Source organism: Aptenodytes forsteri, unplaced genomic scaffold (assembly GCF_000699145.1).
Source record: "Aptenodytes forsteri isolate BGI_AS27 unplaced genomic scaffold, ASM69914v1 Scaffold387, whole genome shotgun sequence".
NCBI classification, from domain to species: domain Eukaryota; kingdom Metazoa; phylum Chordata; class Aves; order Sphenisciformes; family Spheniscidae; genus Aptenodytes; species Aptenodytes forsteri.
This window is the reverse complement of record NW_008795368.1, coordinates 1,602,930-1,629,781: the sequence shown is the minus strand read 5'-3', so window position 1 is coordinate 1,629,781 and position 26,852 is coordinate 1,602,930. Positions and strand designations below refer to the sequence as shown.

The window sequence follows — 26,852 nt, the reverse complement described above, 5'->3', positions numbered from 1 at the left end:
TCTTGTTGCTTTCTTTACTGTGTGCACTTATAGACACTTACAGATGTACTTTGTTTTTCTATACGGTATACACTTGCAACATTTATTAAATTTTTTAATTACATATTGATTGCATTTGGAACTTCAGATGTAGGTGTTCACATTGATTCTTTAAAACTCTGAGAAGACACATTTTGCATTTAGGATTAGTATACCCAACTCACATGACTGAGAGTAAATGTTTTTTCAATTATGTACGTAATAATAAAAGCACTTGGCACTTGACAGTCTAGAAAGAGATGGAGGTTCTCAACAAGTATGTTTTACCTTCCAAGAGCCCAGAGAAGCCTCCAACAGAATCATCCTCTCAGTAATTCCATGTCAGGATTTAGTGTCTGATGTTCTGATTTAAAAAGTGCTCTGCCCCCAGAAAGCATCCTGCAATAAAATTAATATCTTGAAGATAAGAACAACAGGCTGAAACAAAGTAGATTGCTGGAACTGGATGACTAAACCAACTGGAAGCTCATTCTCTGAGAGCTTGCTTGGACAGTCTGTGCATATTTAGTTTTTTTTAATGTGCACGTGTAGCTGCAATTTCTAAATGTTGAGCTCCCTTGAGGAAATTAGCTTTGAGACGGGACTTGGAGGATAGTCATGGTAGATGAGGTCAGGAAGAGAGTTTGGGCCAAAAAGGCCCTGAATGCAGCGTAAGAAGAATGTGATGCAAGAATCTTTCATTCTTGCTGCAGACTGCTCAGTGTGCGGTGGGGTTTTTGTTGCTTTTCTTCTTTCCCCCAGTGCACAAGTCTAGTCTGTCAGCTGCTGTCATGAAAGGTGCTAGTATGTAGCTGGAGAGCAGTGTGGCAATCCCTTCCCCATTCCAGGACACTTCATGCCGCAGATCTGTCATGCAGACCCGGCTCTGTCCGGGAGGATCGTGAAGCGGGGAGAGGCCACAGCCGGATCTGTATGTTTGTGAAATAAGGGAACCATTTGGGAAGCTAAGTTGTGCATGTCTTTCTGCACGCTCTAGGATGGTCAGTAGCTTCATGTTTACAATTAGCATCCTTGCACCGAGCCCATGGCGTGGGGGAATCTGCCCTCCCCAGGTCCCTCTGAAACTTTGGGGGGTCTCACCCATCACCAGGATTCTCTGATGGGTGTCTTGGGGCTGGTGACACTAGGAGGCTTCTGGTGTGCAAGCAGCAGGGTCACTGGCTCTGGTCACAGCAGCCCCCCTGCTTAGTGTCGGAGCCAAACGAAGGCTGGGCTGTTTCGTCTTGAGCCAGAGGTGCTGCTTCTCTGATCACCTTGCTGCTGTTATTTTCAAACGCAAGCATTACAACTGGGGGCTGGATCAATGACCCCTTTTTTGAGATGAGTTTAAATGTATATTTTTACAAGAAGTGTCAGGGTTTGGCGTTGAGGTGGGGTCACAGCAGGCTGTTGTTTAGGAAAAAATTGGTAGAAAGAAAACTCTTCAAAACTTTGTGTGGAGTATAGTGTCTGAATACGAGTTCAGTTGTAACGTGGGTAAAGGAGGAAGAACTTTTTAATGAAAACAGAAGGATTATTTTTCTAGTTTTAATTTGAAGTGGGTGGGGTGCACACTGGGTACAATTGGACCACTGTGACTGAACTACAGAAAAAAAAGAGACACTGAATAAAACTATATTGTTTTTAAACAGCATAGATATGATATAAACAATAAAGCTGAGTTCTTTCTGGGGAATATACTGCACACCAGCCTGTGAGTCACTGAAACATTGCTGAAGTGAAATAATTTTAGCACGTGACTCCAGAGTTGTGACTGTGAATGAAGAAATACCAATAGTTTTGTCATGTTTTCTGGAAGACACTTCTGTTTCTAGGGGCCCTAATTGGTGGGGAGGTTTAAGCAATTGTTGTGAAACATTGCTTGTCTATAAACAGAGATAATGGCTTAGCTTTAGGTAAGCCAACAGCATTCTTGCTTCTAAAGCTTTGATATATCACGCTGTAATTTTTGTAATAAATATCCTTCAACTTGCGATGCTGAAGGCCTTTGTAATAAATATCCTTCAACTTGTGATGCTGAAGGCCATTATCTGAAAAGAAGGGGGAAGTCTTGCTCTCCTCCCCACCCACTCCCTGTTGTGTGGTCCTGCCCCCTTCCTACTGCTGGCTGGGGTACTTCTCATCTTCACTGGGAGCCAGTTCATCTTGCTCACTGAGAAGATGCCTGTGTGGTTGCTTCCTGGGTTTTCTTTCCTCCCCTTCTCTTCTGGGTTAACTTCTGCTGGGTTGGTGGATTCAGTCACCCCATGGAGGGACCCAGTGGCCACCAGAATGATCGAGGGAAGTGGAAGGAAAATGTGTCTGGGAATGGGAAGAAAAAGGTCAGCTTTAGCCTCCAAGGAGTCCCTGCTAGGCTGGCTCAGTTGTAGCATCAAAGTTCACTCCTCACAATAATGCATGTGGACATTTTAATGTAGCATTGCAGATACAGAATGAGGGAGCTTTAAGAATGCTGTCATGCAGAGTTTTAAAAGGTAAGGAAATGCCGGATTTGAGGTTGCTTATGCAAAATAAATTGTGTACACTTCTAGGTGCTTTTCACATCTTAATGTTAACACCCAGTTGCTCTCCCTGAGTAAGCTGGTTGGGGTGCCCCCTGGACAGACCCTATCTGTTTCTTCATCAGAGAGTCCTGTCTCCCTGATCCACACTCTCCACCTTCTTCCAGCTCACTTCATTCCTTCAGTCCACCCATTCTCCAGCTGTGGCGTGGTGGTTGTTATTGTTTGCGTGTGTTTGTTTGGTGGAGGTTTTGGGGGGTTTAGTTTTTAAAGTTCTTTCACTGTTTCCTTCCAAAGCACCCCCCAGCCTGGCCCTCTGCCTAGCCCAGTCGCTGGCAGGAGAGAGAAAAGCATGCCCTGTCTTCAGCTTTGATTCCAGCTCTGGGCCGTCATGGTGCACAGCTGATTGAAATCACATGTTGTCCCCGGGGGATGGTGACTCTGCTCTGCTGTTCTGGTCAGGACTCCAGCTTGAGGGGAAGGTGTGTGAAGTGAGGGTGCAGTCTGTGGAGGTTTGAGTAGCTAGACAAGCTTAGGAAAGGCTTACAACTGCCAAATCAGGGCAGATGTGCACCTCTCAATGTCACATACCAGCTGACAGAATAGAAGTTTTTATCCCCTATTACAAATCTTATTCTCTGTCAAGCTAACAGGCATTTAAAATCCATCAGGAATGTCTTTCCTTCTTGAAGAAAAGGTCACCAGAAGCTTTTAATGCTGAAAAGTGTAGCTTCATTTTCTAAAACATCGGAACAGTTTGGCTGAAACTTGTGCAAGAAAATTCAGCCTCAGGCAGGCATCTGGTGTGGAAAGTTTCAGCCCAAACTGCTTTTTTGGCAAAGTTGTAAGCAATGAAAATGTGTTTTAAGCATGGAAAGTGTTGAACAATCTGTACTAAGGCAGAACTACATTTTGGTGGATAAAGGGAACCTGTGCTGGAGTTTTAGGCTGAACTGCAACAACTTTCATTCCCCTTTCCTGTAAGGGGAAGCCCCTACCCAACTTGAAATTCTCCAACAAACAAATGTGGCAGTTGAATTTTTTTCTAACACTTACGTAGTAACTTTCTGCAGCATTAGCTATTACCAAGTGAAATGTGGAGAAGCTCTGTGCTCGTGTAACTAAAACTTCAAGAAGAATATCCTTTGGTTGTGATGGCATACGAAGCTTTTCTTGCAGGTTCCCGCAGCATGCTGCTAATGCCACCAGGAAGCCAAGCAACAGGTTGTGTTATGGGATTCAGTTTTATAATTAGTTCTGGACTGTTTTGAGCGTGTGCATCACCTGGGCTGGAAGTTACTGCAAAATCCCTTGGGTGTCCTGCATCTGCATCCCAAAGGAGGTGTTCTAGAAACACAGCAACTGCCCTACACATCCTGTTTTGATTTGGTTGATTTATTGTCCTGTAGTTTATAGAGTGGCCATGTGAAGGGCGTGAATCTTGAGTTTGACTGATTGCACCGTAGAAGAAAGCTCTCTTCAGATCACCCTGAAATTCTTACCACACTTCTGTCGAGCCGTGCAAGCTTACCCCAGCCACAGCTGCTTTCATAGCTCTTGCTGAAACTTGAAACTGGGAGAAAGGTAGAGGAAATCTGTATACAGATTTTTGAATGTTAACCCCGCACAGGATTTTTTCTGTTCCGTTCTGTTTTCTTATGGCTCTATTCAGCAGTACAGTTGTTTTTACAAGTACCCTAATTCGCTTGTGTCTCATATTTAAGGACAAAATTGTTTGTTGGATAAAACATCCATCTGTTAAGGGTTTAAGCTCTGTTTATGAACCCTGTTTCTAGGATCCTAATTGTATTACTTACCTCAGTTAATATCATATTCTAGATCTACTCTTTCATATGAATTAAGGCTCCTTGGATATTCCCTTATATGTCACATTTTTAAGATCTCTGGCCATTCTTGTTGCTGTCCTCTGGTCTCTCTTGTCTTGTCTACATCTTTTGCTAAAGTGTAAAGCAAAAAGCTGGATGCATTGAAAGTGCATGGAATCACTTCCTTCTGTGTCCTGGTAAGAGTACCAACACATCCTTGAATTAGACGTTTTTAGTTTTGCTTTTGTCCTTTTGTCACGCTTTTGAGTCCTACTCAGTTGTGACCCATTTTACAGTCAGATCCTTTTCTGTAGTACTGCTAGCTGTTCTTTACTCTGTATTTATAGACTTGATTTCTCTTTCTTGCTACTTGCCCTCATTGAATGTTGTCTTTTTTGATTTCATGCTATTTTATGTTGTACTTGCAAGAAATAACTGAGTAGTGTTCTGTGTCACCGCCATGTCCAGATTCCTGGATGATTCAATCGCTTTTTAAAAATAAAAACAAAACTTCATTCATCATCTCCTTCTGACTGAGAAGGGGAGAATGGGACCATTTTGAAGTAGGGCTCATTCTGGTCCCTTCCCCCCCTTTTTTTCCTTTACCAGAAACATTCCAGATCTCTCTGTCACCAATTTTCTGGACATCTGAGCAAATACATACATTCTTGAGATACAGCAAAAGATTATCTCCTTCTCATGTACTGTTTCTGGCTGAGAAAGCAGCAAAGCTGTTCCAAAATGCATCAGTATTCTATTATTGCACTTTTCCTCATTTAATCTCATTGGTGTCAGTTAATTCATAGTCCCTGATATGTACCAAGGCTTCAAGTTCATTGTGTTTATGATGTGTAATTGCTATAGGCAGGTCCAATTACTGACTTTTATTTCAATGAGATGCCTCTTGAATTCCTCTACTTAAGATCATGTCTGCCTTACAGTGAGAGGTCATAGGGGTTACCTTTGATTTAATCAGTTTTAGCTTACTGTATTTTTTTCATTGTCTTTTCAGATGTGTCTGTTTCTTTGAAATGCAGTCTTGGAAAGCCCCTAATTGTTTGTACGTTCTGATAGCTGCTTGGTGGACTTAGTGTAAACCACTGTCTCAGCTCACAATATTGCAAAACAGCACAAGAATTTTTTTACATAAGTAGTCTTCTAGTGTTACAGCATTTATGGACAATGTGAATATAATGTAAGCATCGGTTTTAATTGTGAAGAGGCAAAACAAGCATCCCTGTTTTTTGGAGAGGGCTGGCGCTCAGCCTTGTCGTGTTCAAAACATTAAAGTCAGGATGTGACGGACATGCAGTGATACATTCACCCTCAACTAAGTTTCTCCATTACCTGTTTTCTTTAAGAAGCTGTTTCCCAGTGATTTCATGATACGTGTTTATTCTTCTGAACTTTTAAAAGGTCACTCATCATTTCAAGGGCTCTCTCAGATGATTAGTAATCAGAGTCTCACTTCCTGAATACCAGCTGATCTAAGTGAAAACATAGTAACCGAGTCAGTTTGTTGTTTTGTTTCTAAGATTACAGTTGTAGATGCATGTTAATGCTCAAAAGAAGCTTGTATTCCTGTGATCAAATAGCAAGGCAAGCCTTATGGAAATGATGAGTTCATAAACTGCTGGCGATGCAGTTAGAATTTTTAAATGATACTGAGCATTTCTAAGTATATGCTATGAAATCTTTCTGCTCAGGAAAAAAAACCCCATGCAAACATATTTACCATTTCAGAAGTTTTGCTGTAGTTGAGAAGTCTGATATATCTACAGCCTTGATGTTGTGTATTAGTTTCTTCTGGGAACTGAATTCAAACAATGTCACTAACCAAAGGGATTTGTGTCTTAATATTCTGGTGGGTACATGAAAGCATTTTACCAGCTGAAAGATCTGTGTCATAGTCTGTATTTGTTTTGTACTTTAAGCCACAGTTTTATTTTAACTAGGAGCTAAATAATATTATGCATGACAAGTTACTGCAGAATATATCTAGCAAATCTTTTAAAATAAAACAAAACAAAACACACCCCCATCACTCCTTCCCAGTGAGCATTGCCTGGATTTTGTTGTTGGAATCAAATGGGCTTCAGTTTCTTGCTTTCATGGCTGGGGGAAAAAGTGTGGGTGGGTTTTTTTCTCTGTCTGATTTTTACTGTGCATCTGTTTAACAGCATGCATAACAGTTTATCAGTATTGGAATAACACTTACCTCCCTGAGATACTGTGGTGGAGCATGACTTTGAATTAATTTAGATATACGTGTACTAGTATTGTCAGACTTAAAAATCTGCTCTATACTAATGCTTAATTTTATAAAGTTAAATATAAATTTTTTTAAAAAGATATGTTCTTTATATGCTACCTTACTTAATCAACTGAGTTTATAGTGTATTTTTAAAATCAGCATAGCTTTTAAGAAAGGTGCAGTAATGGAAGTGTTGCAATATCCCGTTTTTCACTATCGATGCAAATATGGCTTACGTCTACCAAAGCAGGTAGGGAAAAAAGGCAAATAGAGGTTTTCTGTGTTAGTTGTTTCCATGCCTCATTTGTCTCCATGCCTCATTTGTCTTACAAAGGCATTGCTTGTTCTTGAGTGATTAACTACCACATAAGTATAGCACCAACAAACCTAAACAAATGCTTTTTTTTGTGAAAAAGCATTCCATTTTTTCTCAAGAGAATGGACAAGTCATCCTTGTTTTTCTCAGTATGGTGCTGCTAAACAGTTATTTTTGAACAGTTTCAAAACCAAGCTCAGGGTAATTCCTGCCTCCTAAGCAATTTTCGTATTTGCTCATCATGATCATAAGGGCATGACTCTGCAGTGTGATGTAAAAATTCTGTGAACCCTAGCAGCTGTATTGAACTCTTGAATGCTTTGCTCCCTCAGTTATAGGAGTTTCAGTGGTAGCCTACCCGTAGGAAACTGGGTTGTTTGGGGTCTGATAAAGGGATGTATCCAGTTTTTAGCCTAACTCAAGTTGTCTTGAGCAGCATTCTTCTGTGCATGTCTTCCTAGTATTTTCAGGAGACAAAATATAGTTTAAATTGCATGGAGGGATAACTGCCTGCTTGTCCCAAGACCCTTCTTGATTTTTTCCTCCCAAAGAAATAATAGTTTAAGCTTTGGATTTTAGCCTGTCATTCTAAAGGAACACGCTGTGGAAAGGTTAGACTTACTTCCATAATCTCGTGTTCTTCATGTGTTTAAGGGAATTGCTTACAAGAGTTCATAGGTGTCCTGTTTCTTGGTCTTAGTGGGGGCTGGGTTGATTCCCCGCCCCGAGCACTACATTCTTCAATGTTGAAAGGTTACTGCTATGTTTGATAAATTCCAATCTTCTGTATTAAACTTCTTTTTACAAATTCCCCAAGAGTTTTCAAAGGTTAAGCCATCACTGACCGTTCTTTTGCACACATTTCAATTATCTGCCATTCTTCTACAGCTTCTTATAAAATTAAGTATCACATTTCCTAGGTCATCGTTTAACATTTGTATTATAAGACTACTGGTTATGTCAGCTTTTGTAGTGGTGGGTGGTATAAAGCATTTGCAGCTCAGAGGCACCTGGAGCAAGGACACCTTCTTGTGTTCAAACCTGCCCCAGGTCAGGCAGAGCTTATTTTTCTCCAGTGTTGTCAAGAAGCAGTGGTGCTGCTGAGCTGCCCTGCTGGGTTTCCTTGGAGAATGGTGCAGGCTTTCTGAGTTGGCCTTCAGCAGGCAGGCTCTTGCAGCATGAACGAGTGTATCAGTCTCCACACAGGTGCAACTGAATGTCCATAATTTCTATTGTTCCTCTTCATATTTTAGCACACTGTCATTATCTTTGAGTATAGTAGTAGTGCATTGACCTTCTCTTATGCATGCACCTTTCCTGAGCAGGTTATTGTAATAGCCTGTGTTTGCATTCCCATACTGTGCTTTGTTCCACCATGCTCTTCCTCTCACCAGCTGATTCCTATTTCTTTATTTTCTTTTTAACCATATTTGCATAAAGACATGGATGTTTTACTGTTACTTTCCTTCCTCACCACTTGCAACTGCTCCAGATTTATTTTTAGTGTTTCACATTATCTCTTCCTTGCATTTGCTTGTGGTTTAAGTACTTTCTGCTTATTGTTTCTTTTTATAGCTTTCTGTAAAAAAAAAAAAAATCCTTAAACATAAATATGGGTTTGAAAACAAGGGAGAGGATTGTTTTACTAGGTATAACTGTGACCAGCATGTTAGTTTTAAATTTCAGACACACATGCCTAATCTAATCTAACCTGTCATGTTTGTTTGGGTTTTTTCTACAAACCAACCAACTTGCCAAGTACCTTTTTATACAATCTTATTTAAACAGCTCATAAAGAAACCAAAATCTGGTACACAAAAGTTTTTCCACATTCGGGGAAAGGAGCTGTATGCATTCTTGTTCTTGTTGCAGCGTATTTCATTGCAGTTTCAACTACTTTTAAGCCCTCATGCATACAAGACAGTGTCTGTGGAATAACAAAGAGAATCAGGGCTGCGCACGTGCAACAAGCAGTATTTGGCTCCCATGTATGGCAATTGAGTGCAGTGTTGCTGCGCAGCTATGTTGCTGCAGTTCCTGCAGTTTCTTATTTCAACCTGCAGCCGGGAGACACGATATTGGGTGTGTCCTAGGTAAACAGACTCTTCTCAAACTCTTCAAAATGCCTTAGAGTTTTTCTGATAATTTTATGTTAACTCCCCTGAAGTGAATACTGACTGTTCTTCTTCTGTAACTATGTATTTTGAAAAAGCATTCGAGAGTTCAATGTAGCTGCTAGGACTCCTAGAAATCTTACAGCACACTGCAGAGTCATGGCCTTATGAGCATGATGAGCAAATACGAAAATTGTTTAGAAGACAAGAATTACACTAAGCTTGGTTTTGAAACTGTTCAAAAATAACTGTTTAGCAGCACCATACTGAGAAAAACAAGGATGACTTGTCCATCTAATATCTTCTGCCTTTTATATTCCCTTCCCTGGATAGGACAGCAGATTTTGATTGTAATGAAAAAGGAACAAAGTAGTTCTTTCCTTTCTTGGGAAAAACATGTGCAGTAAACAAGTGTGTTCTTGTAGTCAGTGACACACACCTTGAACACAGAAGAGCACAATTGCCGTTCATCTCCTGCAGCAATCTGTGTAGATCTCTTCCAGTCCAGAGAGGATAAACCTGTGAATTTTGGTAAAAGATAAGCTGTGTTTTCTAGTGCTCTATCCAGAGCTGCTCAGGCACCATCTTAAAATATTGCTGCAAGAAGACTCAATACCAAAGCAGGCATCACCAGCAGTGCAGATGCCACCAGCAATGAAGCCAGTGGCAACAGCTCCACTACCAAAGCGTGGTACATGGTACGTTTTTCCAAATACGAACGTGAGCAATCCAGGTGGATCTCGGCCCTACAAAGGCAGAACCAGTAAGGGCACAGGGCACGAATTGCAGCTGGGAGAGGACAGCCTGCTGCAGAGAGGCTGCCGCAGCACTGCCGACAGCTCTGACCTAGCTGCACACGTGTACTGACCAGCCTCTGGGCACATGCCCAGGAGCACCTGCTTTAAGAGTCTCTCATCTCTCTCTTCCAACAAAGCCCTCTTTTTAGGAGAGCTACAGAAGAATCTAGATATTGCAACAGCAATTATGTCATCTCAAGTCACTTGGTATTTTCACAGCTTCAATTCAGATGAGATCATTATCCAAACGATGAGTCAGTCCAGTTAAATCTTTTGGCATGTTCTGGCTGTGCTGCAAATGGACCAGGCTTCACCAAAGAGCTTTGAGAGCTTCTACTGTTACTCCTGTGCCATCTTGACAGCTCAGAGAATACACAGACAAAAGTGATTTCAGGAGCAGGTACTCAAACGGTTGGTTCAACCTGTTTGTGTTTTGTTTTTAACTGGGAAAGCTCTGTTTTATCCTAGCGCAGAAAGTGTAGTGTACACCAACCAGTGTATTTTTTGAATTTATCCTATGCAAAACACCAAACTGATCTGTCAGCTCCTATTGTAGACAACGAATTAAAGTTTAAAAGAAAAACAATACCCCAAAGGAAATAACCCCTAACTTTTTTAAAGATGGCATTCACTGAACACAGATTAATTAAGTTTATGTCCAATTCCATGTAGAATTGTATTCCCTGTCATATAGATAAGAAAGGGGAGCCTGCTATGCCCTTTTGGTGCAATAGGTGCCAAACTGATGGTCTTCTGCATGTGTTGCACACACTACTCATCCAACAGTGCTTGGAGACTGGCAGGGTACTGGATGTGCATACAAGCTGCTTTGTTTTGATTTTGATTTATTCAGTGGATTGGTGAATTTGTAAAAGATTTTTTTTTTCTTAATGCTTTGAGATTATGATAATTTTTGAAGTTCAGCTTTTTATGTAGGTATTTTTACTGGTTAACTCTAAATAAAATAAGAACTCTGGTGTCCCCTAATCTTTTCTCTACTATAATGAAAAATAGAGAAATACCCCGATTCACCTTTTATGCAGGCAGAATGGAAAGTTATTTTGTAAGGAGAGAATGTTTCCAAGCTTTTTTTACTATATATATACAAGATAAAACTTTAACAGTGTCACATAGCAAGATTTTACGCATTATCAGAGATCTGAAGCTTAGTAATGGGTAGCAGTCATTGGAAAGCATTTCAGTACATTAAGCAATGCTTCATTAAAAACAAAACAAAACCCTGCTGGCAAAGGAAACTAGCTGCAGAGATTATAGCATTGGCTTTTACTCTCTACCTGCATGTTTTTGTCCTCCCCAGCAGTGAGAGAACATAGGGCTAAGCATCTTGAAAAAGAAAAAAAACAGAGAAAATACTGGTTTGCTCAGTATATTCCATTTTAGGCTCAAATGGTTTGATTATTTGATTACTTTATCTGAACTATTAATTCTGTGGTCTTAACATAACCAAATAGACGAAGGCTGGCAGAAGAGCATGTTCTGCCCACCTGAGATAGAGATAGATGTGCAACTATATGAACTAGGAAGTTTGTTCCAGAACATAACTGAGTTATGTGTTTGGGGAAAATATTGTGAACAGGAATATATGCAAATGGTGGCACTGTGCACAGCTTAAGCTGTGACACTGAAAGACCTTTGTGGATTCATGAGATAAGATTCTGAGTAAAATTCTGATAAATGTTTAAATAAATGTCTGGTCTGCATGACCATATTTTCTTTCCATTTTATAAATGCTGTTAATGATTTATTCAGATCTGCTTAAATTTGTCCCTGATGAAATGAGTTGGTTTTCTAGGAAGGCATTTATTAGGAAATGGAAGATAAAATTCAGAACCAACTGAAGAACCAACTAATGCTAATAATTGCCATTATCAATTTACAAAATGCAATGCACTGTTTAGAATTGTTTTGAAACAGCAAGTTGCATGATGGACAGTTAATGAAACTGTTTCTTGTACTATGTATGTACGCTGTACTTTTAAAGTACACTAAAGTTCTCTATAGAAAGCTTGAAATGCAATGAGGAGATCTAATAGATAATCTTATATTTAAAGATCATTTTCAGAATCGAATTAAATGTTTGAAACTTACAGAGCAGACAGATTTTCTTAAAGCTCGTAGTATGCAGGGACTTCTTAGTAATATATGTCTATCGAGGCATTGGGAGATCTTCAGATATGCAGGTTTGATTTGGAATTATTTGCATTTCCCAAGGGGAAGACATAATCAAGAACTTTACACCTTGTGGCAATAGTACAATCAGATGCTACATTTACACTAGTTTGTAGACTGCATTTGTTTTCAAAAGGGTTAATGTCAGTGAAAGCTTTAAAAAGAAAACTCACCAGCCCAATACATAAAAAGGCTGTCAGTGCTGAAGTAAGTCCACTCCTATAACCTTGTGGGACCTGTTGAATATCTGCTATTGTCCTATAGCTTCATTCTCTTTAATAAGGTATGCATGTGGGCAGAATCATCCCCTATAGGTGTTGCGACTGAAATTGTTCTTCTCTGAAGTACAAGTAGAGAAGGCTAGTCGTAGAGGTAAGTTGGTTTCTTTGCAGGTGAATTTGTATTTCCTGATACGATGGACAAGCTGTTGTGGCGTGTTGCTATGGGAATTATCTATTTCAATAGTGAATACTGTAGGAAAAAAATTACAGTTTAATAACAAAACTGTTTCTCAGTGACTAGGAAAATCAAAGTTACTGTTTGGAGATATGACCATTTCATTTGGTATCATTTGTCCTTGGTCATACTTGGTGGAAGAGGAGGAGTACCTTTGCAGGCAGCTTGTCAGAGCTGGAGATTCAAAGTGACAGAGGAATAGCTGAGGTTTGTGTTTGAGGGATGAAAAGAAAAATGGTTGGCACCCCGCATAACACTGAGGAGTATATCAAACCCCAAAGTTTTAGGGTTTGTAATGGCAGCATTCAGGTTCAGTTCCCAGTGTTGCTACAGACTTTGTTATATGACTGAGGAATATCTCATCTAGAAAACTGGGATGGTCAATAATGCCTTCTTCCTTTCATTTTTCCTATGTATCTAGATGGCAGGAAGGTGTAGCACTACCTTACCTGTATGCATATCCCCACACAGGTCCAGTTTTAGTTTGCTCCATTAAGTGCTGCTGTGACACAAACAGCAGGACATCAGTGCCAGAGAGATGATAGAGCATTTTCAGAGAAGGTCAAGCTGAGAAAGATGCAGATTTCCCTCTAGTCCTTTTCAGCTTTTAAAAATTTTTATTAGTTACTCATTTTCACAGTCATATGCATTTTAAGGACAGAAAAGGACTGTAATCAATACCTAGTATAGCAAGTCAAAATGCATAAAACAAGCCAGAATTTTGTACATGGCTCAGCTTGTAGAAGTATGTCCAATCTTGGCTTTAGCATTGAATCCAGTTGCTAAAATAAATCATGTGTTTCTTTTTGTTTCTTGCTCTAAAATGGGGTTTCTGGAATTTGAATTATTAGTCTAGACTTTTCTGAGCTCTTTGTAGTGAGCTTCCATTTTAAAGTTTAGAGATCCCAACTGAACACAGCATTCCTGTAATTATTAATTAATGAAGTGTGCAGTATCAGAAACATCTCATTTCAGTTTTTCTCTCTTGGCCGTGGTTAAATAGTTAGCCATTGATAACTGTTAAAGCTCACGTTCAGTAGATGTTAGCAGAGATATTGTATGTCTGTGTTCCTCTGAGTTCATTGCCTTTTTCCAGACTAGATAAAAGGATTTTCATGCATTTTTTTCAAGTTTACTGTTGTTTGTGGTGCCCAGATATTTCAGATGTCTATGTGCCTTTCCAGTATGGAAACATGGCAGCTCTGATCCATCATGACCCTTTTCAGTTACCTTGAGTCACTGCTGGTTCTCCTTAGCTCCAGTACAATGAAAAGTCAGTGTTTGCTCGCTGAAGGTGTTCCTGTCATGTACATGTTTGTGTGCGCGTTACTGTGCGAGCTGCTCATCTGTATCGATTATTTTTGAAGGATGTTTCACTTTCAGTTTGAATTAAGAGGAACATGAATGAATACATACATTTTGAAACATGATAGGTTCTCCATCTCCTCTGTCACTAGTATTGTAGCCACGTAGTTTGCTTGAGCTGTATGGCCCGGATCCAAAGTGCGACTGTTCTGCTGAAAGTGCGTCCTTTCCACGCTGTGGGAACGTTATGCATCATGAAGCTGGGGAACAGTCGATACCTGTGAGGTGACTTGCTAACTGGTGGCTTTCTGGGGGGACTGACGTAGTTTACAGGCATATGCAGTGAGTAACAGTGCAAACACCTCTGGGTCCTTCCTGCTCATAAAGGGCAGTCCTTGGGTCTACAGCCTTAGGTCTTGTCTTAGCAGAAGAATGACCCACCCCGGGCTGTTCAGACAGGCTGGAGGTCCATAACCTTTGTGGTCGCTCTGCTAATGCAGCCATAACTGTTAAAGGAGGTACGGCAACAGATTCCTTTTGAGAATTAGCTGAAGCAGTGTTTCCTTCATACAAGGAACCAAGGCTGTTTGCAGGGGTGTCTGCTTTGCCTAAAGGCAAATGAGGGGTGCAGTATGGTGTCCCATGTTGGCCTAAGTTCAACAGGCACCTCCAATAAGTGCCTTTTCCTTAAGCTTGTTTGTCCAAAACAGCTTCTCTATCCTTCAGTTTGAGAGACTGTTCCTTCCTAAACAGTCCTCACATCTTTGATCTGGTGTGTTTGCGAGGCTTTTCCTGTTTTAGTATTGTCTTTTTAGTAAGCAATTCTCCAGAGTTTGCTAAGAAGTGGCATAACTGAGTCATTCTTTCCTTTCCTGCCTGTTTTTCTCACCAGCCTCATATTAAATAATAACTAATATATTAGTATAATAAATATCTTAATACAATATTCATAAATTATTAAGAGCAGTTCCAAATCTGTCACGATGAACTCATGGGAGTGAATTGCTTTTTACAACAAGCACAGATTCCAAGTTTTTTTGGGCTGATGCTCTGGCTCATGCATACACTATTAACTATTTAAACAGCCAAAGCCTAGCTTCCTTTTAAGGTAAAAATCCTGAATATAAAAATAGCAAGGATTTGTTTGGTACCAAATATTAGTAGTACTTTCCTTCTGGCTTCCCATTTTCCTCCTAACCATGCCTTCTCCCCTGCCAAAGTTCTTTAGAAGTTGTAGTTAAGAGTTGTTTTAAGAAGTAATCGCAACACAATGAGTACTTAAGTCCGCTTGACAGATGTGTTATTGTATGTAACCAAGAAAGGGGGCTTCAGATGAGACTCTTGAAGATTGAGACTTCAGTGAGCTAGTGAGAAATCAAAGTAGGAAAAGAAACTCACAATTCCACTCCCAGTTGGTAAATTCCTGAGCAGTTAGGCTATCACTAATTGTAGCTAAGATTGCTCCCTTAGTGATGATTTTTGATGTGATGTGTAATTTTCTCTTGAGATAGCAACAATAGAAATACTACACATTAGCTTTTCTTAGCCTTGTAGGTTTTAATAAGTTTTGGAATTGCAAGAGATCTTGAGTAAGTTTTCAAAACACAACGTAATGGCTGTAGGTTTAAGGAATCTTGTAAGTCAATAAATACGGAGCAATGGAACAAATCTCCTGCTTGAGAATTTGCAGTTCAGAGGAGATGCTGGAAATCCGAGTTAGCTTGATCTCCTCTTAGTGGGGGGGGAATAAGCAAAGTTTTGTCTGGATGAGGGAAGAGAGAAATGAATCCTGTGTTTAACCTCCCCTGCAGTTGGTCTGAAAATTTGGAAACTCTCATTCTTCCAGTGATTTTTCAGTGATGTGTTGGCCCCGTTAAAGTCAGTGGGAGTTTTGCCACAGCTTTTAATGAGGTCAGAAAGAGAATAGTACATTTCAACTGCTTTTTTTTGAAGTTGGAAATAAGTTTTATATTCATTTCTTTTACAGTTATGTATTCTAGAAACAAATCCACCTGTAATTAGATGGCATTTTCCATAGCATGATAGGAAGAAGCCCACTTGCAAGATGGGATGGAATAACCATCTTGAGCTGCCTCAGGAGAACAACAGTCACTGTCAGCATTTTTTGTTGGTGTTTATTTATTTATTTTTTACCTGTTGGCGTACATAGAATTTGGGCATTTGGGCACATGAGGGATAGTTTAATTTAAGATTTTACATCTACAAGCTCTGCCTTTGGGAGGAAAAGGCTGAAGTAAACAGGGCATAATTCAAATGAAAGGTAAGGAAATAGGGATTTGATTAGGATACTTCAGTGAGGTTTAACTGTTTTGCAAAATATTTTAGCTATATTTCACATTTTACATTGTGCCAACAGGATCAAGACGTGCTGCATTCTAAGTCTATATTCCTTCTATTACCAGTGAAATGCATCTGTCTATGAACAGAGTATGGCATGTTTTCAACAGCCTGTCACAATAATGCACTCATTAATATGCCTGTGCAGGTTTATAACAGTTAAATATTTATGAGATATGCAAATGTTTGTGCTCCTTCTTTAATTCACAAGTGACGACTAATCAAAGCTTTGCTTTCTGTTCTTCTCTGCTCTGGAATGTTGTTTTAGTAGGCAATAATTTGATGAAAATATGAAGGTTGATGGAGGGGGAGGGAATCCTTTGCTTATTCTCTGCTGTTTGTCTGAAGCTGTGCAACCACTTCAGCTTTAAAGCACCTTCTGTTTTGTTATCTGACCCTGAATATTTTTGATGGCTTTGAAACGTGTTGCATTTAAAAAATAAAACAAAGACACACTGAAGTATCCAAGTGTCCTTCCTTCTTCTTGGTCCAGGTGCTTCCCATGGTGAGTGTGCGCTGCTTACCAGAAACCAGTGCCAGCAGAACTCCTCGTGGTCTGCAGAGAAAGCTTACTCCAGACCTTTTGGGACAACTTGTCTTTCCTTAACTACTAATCCTTGTCCCTGTTCTCTTGTGATGGGAATGTGATGAACGTACCTTTTCTAGCATTTGCAAGTCACCTATAAGTGTGTGGGGACAGAAATGCAGAGGTGCACCTTTAGCCAGGTGGGTTGGTGTTCATGGTGGTATCTCCTGAGAAATGCTGTTTGGTGTCTGGTCCACTACTTTGAAGACTGAGTGGAAGTCAGCAGGAGCCTGCCCTCTCCTCCTGGGCAGCAGCTCCTGGAAGAATGCACCTCCTGTGAGGGGACCAAGTGGGAGGAGAAGTTTATTTACTTAGATTTATCACTCACCCAGAAAATGAATAATCTCTAATGCTCATCCCACATTGTCTAAGTGTTGTCCCTCCTGCCTCCATGGTTTGGTGGCTGCCTCACTCTGCCAGGCAGGGTGAAATCACAGTTGACTAGCTTGCTTGTCCAGCAACACCTAAGGATGGAAGCTGTATGAAGTGGGAGCTCATGTCAACCTGGGTGGGGGTCAGCTTGAGGTAATTGAGTCATAGTATGTGAGCCTCTTTCTGTTTGTTTTAAATAGTGAGTCTGCAATCAACATAAATAGGAGCCACTTCCACTTTCATAGTTCAAAGCATTTTCACAGTGTTTATAACTGCTAACGAACAATGTTTCAGAGAAAGCAGAACCCAGGCTTCCATGATTTGCACATTTTGGCTTATGAGATGCTCAAGCTTGTATATTGTAAACAAGGTTTAGAAACTCCTCTGTGTGGTTGTGCTTTGGACTGCAGCAAGCTTCAGAAGAAAATGTCTAATTGTGCCTGGATTTATTTTATAAGTTGGGACTGTTTCAGCAGTCTGTGTGGCCTTCCATTCAGCTGTTTGTTTAAGCCAAGCCAAAAGCCACTTATCTAAAGATGATTTATTCTCACTCTTGAGCTGACAGAACCAGGCTGGGAACGGCAAAAGCTGAATTGTAGGGTTTAGTCTGAGCTCCCGCCTTCAGTCAAACCATAAGGGGAGCATGAAGGACTGGCCGTAACACTGTTTTGGAAGGTACTTGTGGGTCTCTTGTACGTTGCTTGTAGGACACCTTTTAAAATAAATAGCTGTGGTATGTGATTGACTGAGATTTGAACTTTGCAGCTGCTCCTTCCTATCTGCCTGGTATGCCAAAGCAAAACCCTGCAGCTCAACATCTCTAAAATCAAACCTTAATTCAAATATTATAATTTGGATCAGCTTCTGACTTTCTGGTTTTGTCAGTGTAAGCAAAATGGAGGCAAGTGTGTTTCTTTATAGAGTTCAGAAAAATAGATGTTATTTATTTACTTAGAGTCGCAGAATTATAGAATCATTTAGGTTGGAAAAGACCTTTAAGATTATCGAGTCTGACCGTTAACCTAGCACTGCCAAGTCCGCCTCTAAACCATGTCCGTAAGCACCACATCTACATGTCTCTTAAACACCTCCAGGGGTGATGACTCAACCACTTCCCTGGGCAGCCTGTTCCAATGCTTGACAACCCTTTTGATGAAGAAATTTTTCTTAATATCCAATCTAAACCTCCCCTGGCGCAACTTGAGGATGTTTCCTTTTGTCCTATCACTTGTTACTTGGGAGAAGAGACCGACACCCACCTGGCTACAACCTCCTTTCAGGTAGTTGTAGAGAGCAATAAGGTCTCCCCTCAGCCTCCTTTTCTCCAGGCTAAACAGCCCCAGTTCCCTCAGCCGCTCCTCATAAGACTTGTGCTCTAGGCCCTTCACCAGCTACTTAGCATATAGCGATGTTGTGTAGTAAAGGCAACAGCTGAATAGTCTTAGCTAGAGATTTGAAAGTACAACTTGAGGCAGAGTATCTGGCTGTCAAAATTTCATCTAAAGAGGAAGAAAGTTTTAGTGATATTTTAAGATGGTTTGTTTTGTTAGATCGAAACAACCAGAAGATTTTGGCATTCAAGAGCTCAATTTTATTCTCTCTGGATGCTGTGAGGATCTGATGTTCTCACTGAGATCATTTCACTGTATTAGCCTTCACTTAATGCAGAGCCTGACCATGAGCATGGTGCAAGGAGCAGAGTAAATGAGGCTGAAGGTGTAGTTTTGAGCTGCCCAGCTGAGGAACGGTAGGTTGTATGGTGGGGTGGGATGGTGCTGCTGAGACCCTCATGCTGGAGAGCTGCAGTGGTGTGCGGCTCACGCGGGTGCTTGCTGTGCAAGGCTGTTTCCCTCCTGGGCACCCACTTGCCCAACGCAGATGGCCTCCTTCCACACCTGTACAATTGAATGCAATAGTAAAAATAGAGGGAGGCCCAACTGACTAAGGGGTGAGCCTACTTTTTGTAGTCTGCTTCCTCAGCGAGAATTATTTTGAATGAGTTAACACCAAAGGGGTTAAAGAACTGTTGTATATTTTGAATTTGGGCTGTCAAAGCAAATATTTTGAGAGTCAGTCAGAAGTGGATATTGAGTGGCTTGCTGTGAAGAACATACAGTTCTGTCATGGAAAAAACTTGTCAAGGGATGGGAAACTGAGAGGAGGAATAAACAGCCAGTTTTCAGCCTTGCAAGGGCCTAGCTTGAGTTTCTGTTGAGCAAAAATGGAAGAAAAGGGGTGAGCAGAGTGCTGGAGAGACGCTTCATGAAGTGCATTTATTTAGCACAGTCTGTATCTGGAAAAGCTTTGATGTATGGCACAAACACGCTATTGGAGCCGTGTGAGAATTGGTTAGGTTCATTTGGGAACTCAAGGTGGACTGTGTTGGAAGGAAAAGATTAACTACACAAGTGTGACTGAATTGTAACTTACCTCCAGTACTTTATCTGCAACCTTTCCTTGCTAAGTCTCACAAAGAAGAAATGCCCCTGCCCCGTCTCTGGTCTGTGCGCCGTCCTACTTTGTATGTTTCTGTCCGTCTGCTCACAAAAAGGAGTTGTAGTTGAGTGGTGCTCCCATTCGAGGGCATCACTAGTGCAAGAATAAATTTATGCAGAAGTTCTCCCATAAATAAGGGTGTGTTGCTCTGGAGATATGTTTTGTACCAGAATAGAGTACTTGTTACCTGGGGAAAGCTGAATTATGAAGGTTTCATCAAAGTATATTCTGTTGAACTGTAGTTATCAATGACATTTACTAACCTTTAGGTGCTGTGAAGCCTCCCTGTGTTGCAAAATGGGGAAGTATATGTTCCAGTGAAGTCCTGAGATTTGACACAACTTCCGTATCATCTTTAGATAGGCTATTTCGCTTATGCAGTGACTTTTCTGGAGATACTGTGGTTTTAAATGTTACTGAATTTATTCTTGCACTTGCATTTCAAATGGAAAAGAACTCCATGGTTTGGTCTTTCCTTCTGATTCTAATATAGCATCCCACGTTTGTTATCAGTGCCATGTTTTTATGGCTGCTAGTGTTAATCTGGAATTCCCACCTACTTAAGTAAATATGAACTTTGTTCTCATCTGTGTTTAATAAACAGTATTTTATGTTCAGCAGGTACAGAGTAAGCAGTAAAAGCTATGATGGGTGTTCAATTCTTAGGTCCCTTGCACCTCAGTTAAAATCCTGGAATTACAAAGATGAGGAGTTCCCAAGGGTGCAGTGGTTGCACAGAAATACAGATTCTAGAACTTTTTTGAACTTCTCTTAAAAAATAGACATTTTCTATTAAATTCTCTTTAATCGTGCAGATGACAGGAGAAGACTGTAGGTTTGTAGTGGACATTTCCTACATTCCAATTGTTATTTAAAGTGGAAATACTGAGAGAATTAACTTTTTTTTGGCAGGCTGACACTTCAGCTCTCTGTTATTATAAAGGGTGTATTCGAGTCATCAGTATGTCAGGTTGCCTGAAAACTTCATGCTTTCCCCGCAAAAATGGAAAGTGAGCTGAACTGTTATCTCAGTATGGCTAAAAGCACAACTAAACATGTTTTGCCTTTTTTAAGGCAATGCCATAGCATTGAACTAAGGCAGACAAAATTGAGTTGTTGGCACAGCAGGTTAAGTCCATGTATCTGCTAGTACCAGAGGAGTCTGCAGATCTAGACGAGAAAGAGTAATGCGGATAAAATGTTGTGGATGATTCACTACAACTAGTGTAGGAGGGAATAGAAATTGCTGGATGAAATTCTGAATGTGTTGGAAGTTGTGGGTGTTGGTTTCGTTTTGCATTCAGTGGGACTACAATTCAACCGCTGGGCTCAAAACTCCTGAGAAATTAAATACCAACCCCATGACAAAGCTAAAAAAAAATTGGGGATGTCTGTTTTTCTGGCATCTGCTGACCCCTTTGTGTTTGGCAGCAGCGCAGCAGTGAGGTCCAGATCTGATTCTCAACTCTCTTGCCTCAGTTCAATGTTGGTATTTTGGTTTTTGTGAGGAAAACTTGGAAGTGCTACTTTCTTATCAAGGAGGGGGTAATGTGAGGGCATTTCCTGCTCCCCCTCTTGCTTTCAAGCAATACAGGTTCAGTTCAAGCACAAAGGCATGTGCTACGACCCGTTTGTTATTTTAAGGCAAATATTTGGATACAAGTTGGAAGTATAGTGATCTCTGATTGCCTCCTGTACCAAGATAAGTGTAACTCTGGGAATGTCATCAGCTACTGTTGAAAGGCAGCATAAAAGCTTGGGGAAAGCCCTGGAGAACATTTTGCTGCAGTCCCAGCATGCACAGGACTGTGGAAGGGGGGAATTGAGAGGAGTCAGGAAGCTCAAGGCTGACTGGCAACCCCTCTCACCAGGGCTCTCAGCCACTTGGCAGCAACTGGGGCATTTTTTCCACAGATTCCTGTTTACGTGGCATAAGTCATTGGAGGCTGCTGGTGCTGGCATCAGTTCAAGATGAGGTGTGTGACATACCTGCAGGCAGATTGCTTTTCTGAAACACTGCTGCAAAGCTGGGTACAGAACCGGGGGAAGCACTGCTCCTGCAAAACCCAGGCTTCAAAGGGATGGGCTGTGTCACCACATCACAGGGCAGGCTGTTCCCAGCTGCAGTCTTATTTGCCTCCTCTCAAGGCCAGGGTTGGCTCAGCTGCAGTCAGCAGAAGCACATAAAGTTGGAACAAGGTTCCTTCATTGCCCCTTGCACCCAGGTGCCCATGGCACATGGAGCTGTGCCCAGCTTCCTTCCCGAAGGCACGCCATACTGCCTTCCCAAACTGAAGGCAGGAGCTGCACGTCTGTGAAACTGCTTAAACGCGTACGAATATTTTGCAGGGTAACTGCCAGCAACCTTGGTAATTTTGACCAGAGGAAGATGATGGGGGCGTGGTGGTAGGAGTGGGTGGGACTGCTGGGTGTTACTGAGACCTTTGCTTGCAAAGTGCTTGACAAACACCCGCAATGAGATGGGGCAGAGCAGATACCGTAAGGACCTCCGGGCAGCGGGAGATTAATCACTCCCCTGGGACAAACCCAGGAGGTTTCCAGCAGGCTGTGTTTGACGGGCCCTTGGTAGAGCTTTTGCATGTTGATGTGGATCTGCGCGAGATCTTGGCTTATTGTGGGGGTGGAAACGAAGACTTTTTTCCTCACTGCTGATGTGTTGTCTCTTTTTTTCTTGTAGGTGTGTGATGTCAAACAGTGGGCAGTCCTTGTGGCCTCCCCCGCCAGCCTGCAGCGTCATGGGCCAGTATGAATATTAAGAAAGAAAAGCATACTTCAGAGCTCAGCATCACAGAAAGAAAAAAGGGGGAACTAAACAGAGAGAACAAATGACTGCACTGCTTGCAAAACTTGGGGCCGTTCACTTTTTCTCCTGAGAAGTTTCATCTTGGCTTTTGTGAGAGAGCTGGAAGAGCAGGCAGAGCAGCTGTAGTGATTTTCTTAGGGTCCGTTTTTTTCTTTCTTAATTTATTTTTTTTCCCCCTGGTGCCTGGATTTTAAGACTGTCAGCTGCACTGATCACAAGCACTGGACATCAATATGTGTCATGTCATTGTAACGTGTCGGTCGATGCTATGGACTCTCCTGAGTATTGTGGTGGCTTTTGCAGAGCTCATCGCTTTCATGAGTGCAGACTGGTTGATTGGCAAAGCAAAGCCTTCAAGCTCCGAGGATGTGGACAACAGAACGGGGGGCTCGCAGGAGCCTTACCATCCAACGCTGGGCATCTACGGGCGCTGCACCAGAATCTCCCACATACAGCTTTCTAGAAGAGACACGCTTTGTGGTCCTTACGCCGAAAACTTCAATGAGATTGCCAGTGGGTTCTGGCAGGCAACCGCTATTTTCCTAGCCGTGGGAATCATGATTCTCTGTGCCGTGGCGTTTGTGTCTGTCTTTACTATGTGTGTGCAGAGTATTATGAAGAAAAGCATTTTTAATGTCTGTGGGCTGCTACAAGGGATTGCAGGTACGTGTACTTTGAGAGCAACTAAAGATTTTAATTTGGGGGCCATTCAGCTGAAGAAATATAGTGATTCTGTCCTGTCTACAGACAGACTGCATTAGACAGACCCAAAGCGGTTCTATATGCTGGTGTTTATTCAAACACAATTGAAATTTATAGCTACACAGCATGTAATACATTGACATTGGCAGCAGAATTGCAGCCTGATGTGTGCCAAAATGAACTGACCAGTGTTGCTTTTGTTTGCTGTTCATTTTTTTCCCTCGGTTTGAATTTATTTCAGTAACAAAAACTTCTCTCCTTTGTTACCAGCAGAGAGCAAAGTTAATACTCATGTTAAGGTGGTCTATCTCTCTCTCACTACTTTAGTAATTTTTCTGTGGACCGAAGGCAGTTCTGTTAGTGTCTCAGAGGCTTTGTGACTGTGGTGAGAGCAAATACCACCCCAGGGATAAGAACAGCCTGCAGTCACACACCCGGTTCTCCAGCATTTCGTGCTAAGCAGCCTCCTTCAAGGCTGTGAGCTTGACAAGCGATACCTTACGATAAACCCTTCCTTTAGCCAGCTTATTGTTCAGCTGCAGTTACACAGCGCAGTGAGCTTACCTTTTCATTGTCCAAGTATCAGCTGTGCTTTGCCTGAAAAGATGAACTGGTTCTAGAAATTTGGTGTTTCTGCTTAAACCCATGGATTTTACAGAGATTAAATGACTGTTAGTAAACTGACACTGGACAGCCCTAGTTAGAGAAGTATCTGGTTTTCTGTACTCTCCAGCGAGCCGTGGGGAGAACCTGTCCCATATGCAGGTTTTCATCTTTTGTGCTGTGTGTGTGGTCGTCTGGAGGAGGAGAGTGGTCTTCTGCCCTACCTCTGGCAGCCCTCAGAGACCTGTGAGGAGGGAGGGAATGAGCAGGGCCACCTCCTCCACCTCCACATGTTTTCAATTTGTAAAATGGTTTCATCACAACAAAAATTAGGAGTTTTAACTTGTTCGCTCGAATGTGAATCCGGCTTCTCCCCTCCTCACCTCCACTGAGGTGGCCAAACACATCTGTGGTGGCTGTACCTAGACAGGAGGTGTAATGATAGGTGTTCAAACCTTTATGAAGCTGGTTGGTTTCATTTGCTTAGTTGAAACCTAAATGAATCTTATTCTAAACACACATGGGGAAGTAGGCAAAAACTGAATTTGCTGCCTGCTGCAGCCCTCCAGAGCCAGTGGTATGGGCCAGGGACCAGCTGACACTGGCTCCTGAAGCACTAGCATGGCGGCTCTCACTGTCCTCCACTTCATGCATCTTTGGTATAAAAGTGTACTGCTTATTTCATGTCACCCACAATGTAAGGTTTGTGCTTCTGGGGCAGAATTAGATCCCTAAGTTGGCTCAAAATGCTTCTGTTCACATGATGGCATACAACTAGCAGATGAATGTCCTTTAGATAAAAATTACAGGTTTTGCTGTAATCACTCCTGGTTTACAGAATTTGCCAGAACCAGTGCGACAAGGAAGCAGCTCTGCAGTGCAGATAAGCCAGGGGAAGGTTTTTAGCTCCTTGCTTTCTTACCCTGTACTTCAGAAATAATCCATGAAACCTGTTTTTCAGGAGATGACATTACTTCCTTTCTGTTGGAGGGGTATTTATGGGAGAGATTGGTTAGCAGCCTAAGTAGATGTTTGGCATGTCAGACTGGGGTCTGTTGAAAAGATAACTTTACTTACAACTCTGATACCATCTCAAAATATCTAGTCTAACATCAAGATTAGCAGGAAGTAGGTTCTTGTATCTTAGAATACTGTTCTGGAGACCACGTATTTGTGAGAAAATAGGTGCAAAGACAGTTTTATGTTTTATTATCAAACCGGCTATACCTGTAGTGGGACTTGTGGCCGCAAGAATTGAACAGTACGATCAACAAAGCATTTCTTGCATGTTACGGGATAGATCAGTCCTTTCTGAGCTGTACTGAGGATAAAAGCGCTTCCCTTCTTATAATTCAGATAAATGACACAGCATGAAACTGGGTAATAGAAAGGTCACGTTACTGAAACTGTTGCTATGAGAAGTACGCCTGCCAGTATTTGCAGCCAGGCGTCTTGTGGCTAGCAACTCATTTTCTCAAGATTAGTTTTACTGGGTCCACTGCTACTTTTGTGCCAGTAGCATTACAGCATCTGCTTACTTAGTTGAAATTATTTTCCTTATGACTTATCACAGGTGCTAATTTCAACTTTCTCATTTCCTGAGTTTTGGAAAATGCTTAAGCAAGTTGTTCAAGAAGGACAGTTGTCAGCATGGTTAATCCATACAGGGATTATGATAGCTAGACTAATGCCCTGACCGGAGAACGAGATATAACCCTGCCTTAATTGTCTTAAGTGTAAGATCATTCTTTCAAATGTGAACAATTATGTTTTTTAATAAGCGTAGGAGAAGAATTCAAAAAATAATTTTGTTTATCAGCCTATATCAGTCCAGTATTTGCAAGTATGTCAAATATCTCATTTTCAAAGATGAGATGCACCCATGGTAGTCTCATCTACAGGAACTCAGGATCTTGCAGACTTAATATAATTTAAAATCTCTGTATCTTTGCAGTGGAGATTTAATATAATTAAAAACATAGAAGAAGTTAATTTACTCCTGGAATTCATTGTGAAAAAGCAGTAACAGACACCAGATATATCTTTTCAGTCTAGCAGCATTGCTTGTGACCTGGATGATGCCTACGGTGAAATTACAGAACAGAAAGCAACATCTCTTCTGTTACGGCCCTTGTACAAATGTGCAAACTCTCATTTAGGTCAACAGGAAGGAGCCATACACATATCTGGTCCATAGAGGGGTTTTTTGGTGGCAGAAAATTAGAAATACAAAGCCATAAAGGAAGAAAATATGGCTCATGTTTAAACTCCTGTAATTTCGTTGTTATAGAGCAAGACCTTCTACCACTTATTTTCAGACTGCAGTGCCTTTCATTCTGGAGCTGTAGAAACAGTAATCACTGGCCCTGGTTTTGGAGATGTTTGAGGATCGTTTCATCTGGAAAAGCATCTTTTCTCTGCAATAGAGAGTGCAAAGAATGGAGCTGTGTAATTAAATAGATAATTACTACCCAGCAGCAAGAAGACCAGGCAGGCTTTCATTTGAATGTCTTTTTGGGGAAAGTATTCTATTTTTACAGTTTGTGAATCACTTGAAATGCAGAGGCTAGAAGAGGCAGCGTGTTATTATATGGTAGCTGATAAAAAACAATTGAAAGTAAATTTTCACAGTAATCATCTAGTTATAGGCAGTAAGTAGTTGGTGATACCCTATTGACATATCTTGATATGGATATAGGATAGTTGCATATGCGTTTACAAGCCTTATTTGGGCTTGGGTACTTCACTTTGGGGCTAAGTAATATAATCTAAGCATAACCTGGCCTCAAATGAGGCTGGGGGGGAGCTTAGGACAGAGCCTAAAACAGGTTTGGCTTCCATCTCTGACACAGTTTCCTTTATGAAGTTCATCATTGACATATCTTGATATGGATATAGGATAGTTGCATATGCGTTTACAAGCCTTATTTGGGCTTGGGTACTTCACTTTGGGGCTAAGTAATATAATCTAAGCATAACCTGGCCTCAAATGAGGCTGGGGGGGAGCTTAGGACAGAGCCTAAAACAGGTTTGGCTTCCATCTCTGACACAGTTTCCTTTATGAAGTTCATCATTAACATTTTCTTGGCGCTTTTTTTTTTTTAACTCTAAGG

The 26,852-nt window shown here is 41.2% G+C and overlaps 1 protein-coding gene across 1 annotated transcript in view; it reads left to right on the top strand.

Annotated features, from left to right (window-relative positions):
* The first annotated feature begins 22,431 nt into the window (after positions 1-22,431).
* LHFPL2 (lipoma HMGIC fusion partner-like 2) overlaps positions 22,432-26,852 on the top strand; it is a 17,140-nt gene continuing 12,719 nt past the window's right edge. Inside the window, exon 1 of the mRNA XM_009280302.2 lies at positions 22,432-23,097. Within this exon, the coding sequence (XP_009278577.1) occupies positions 22,668-23,097 (430 nt within the window). The 5' untranslated portion in view covers positions 22,432-22,667. The remainder of the gene's footprint in view (positions 23,098-26,852) is intronic.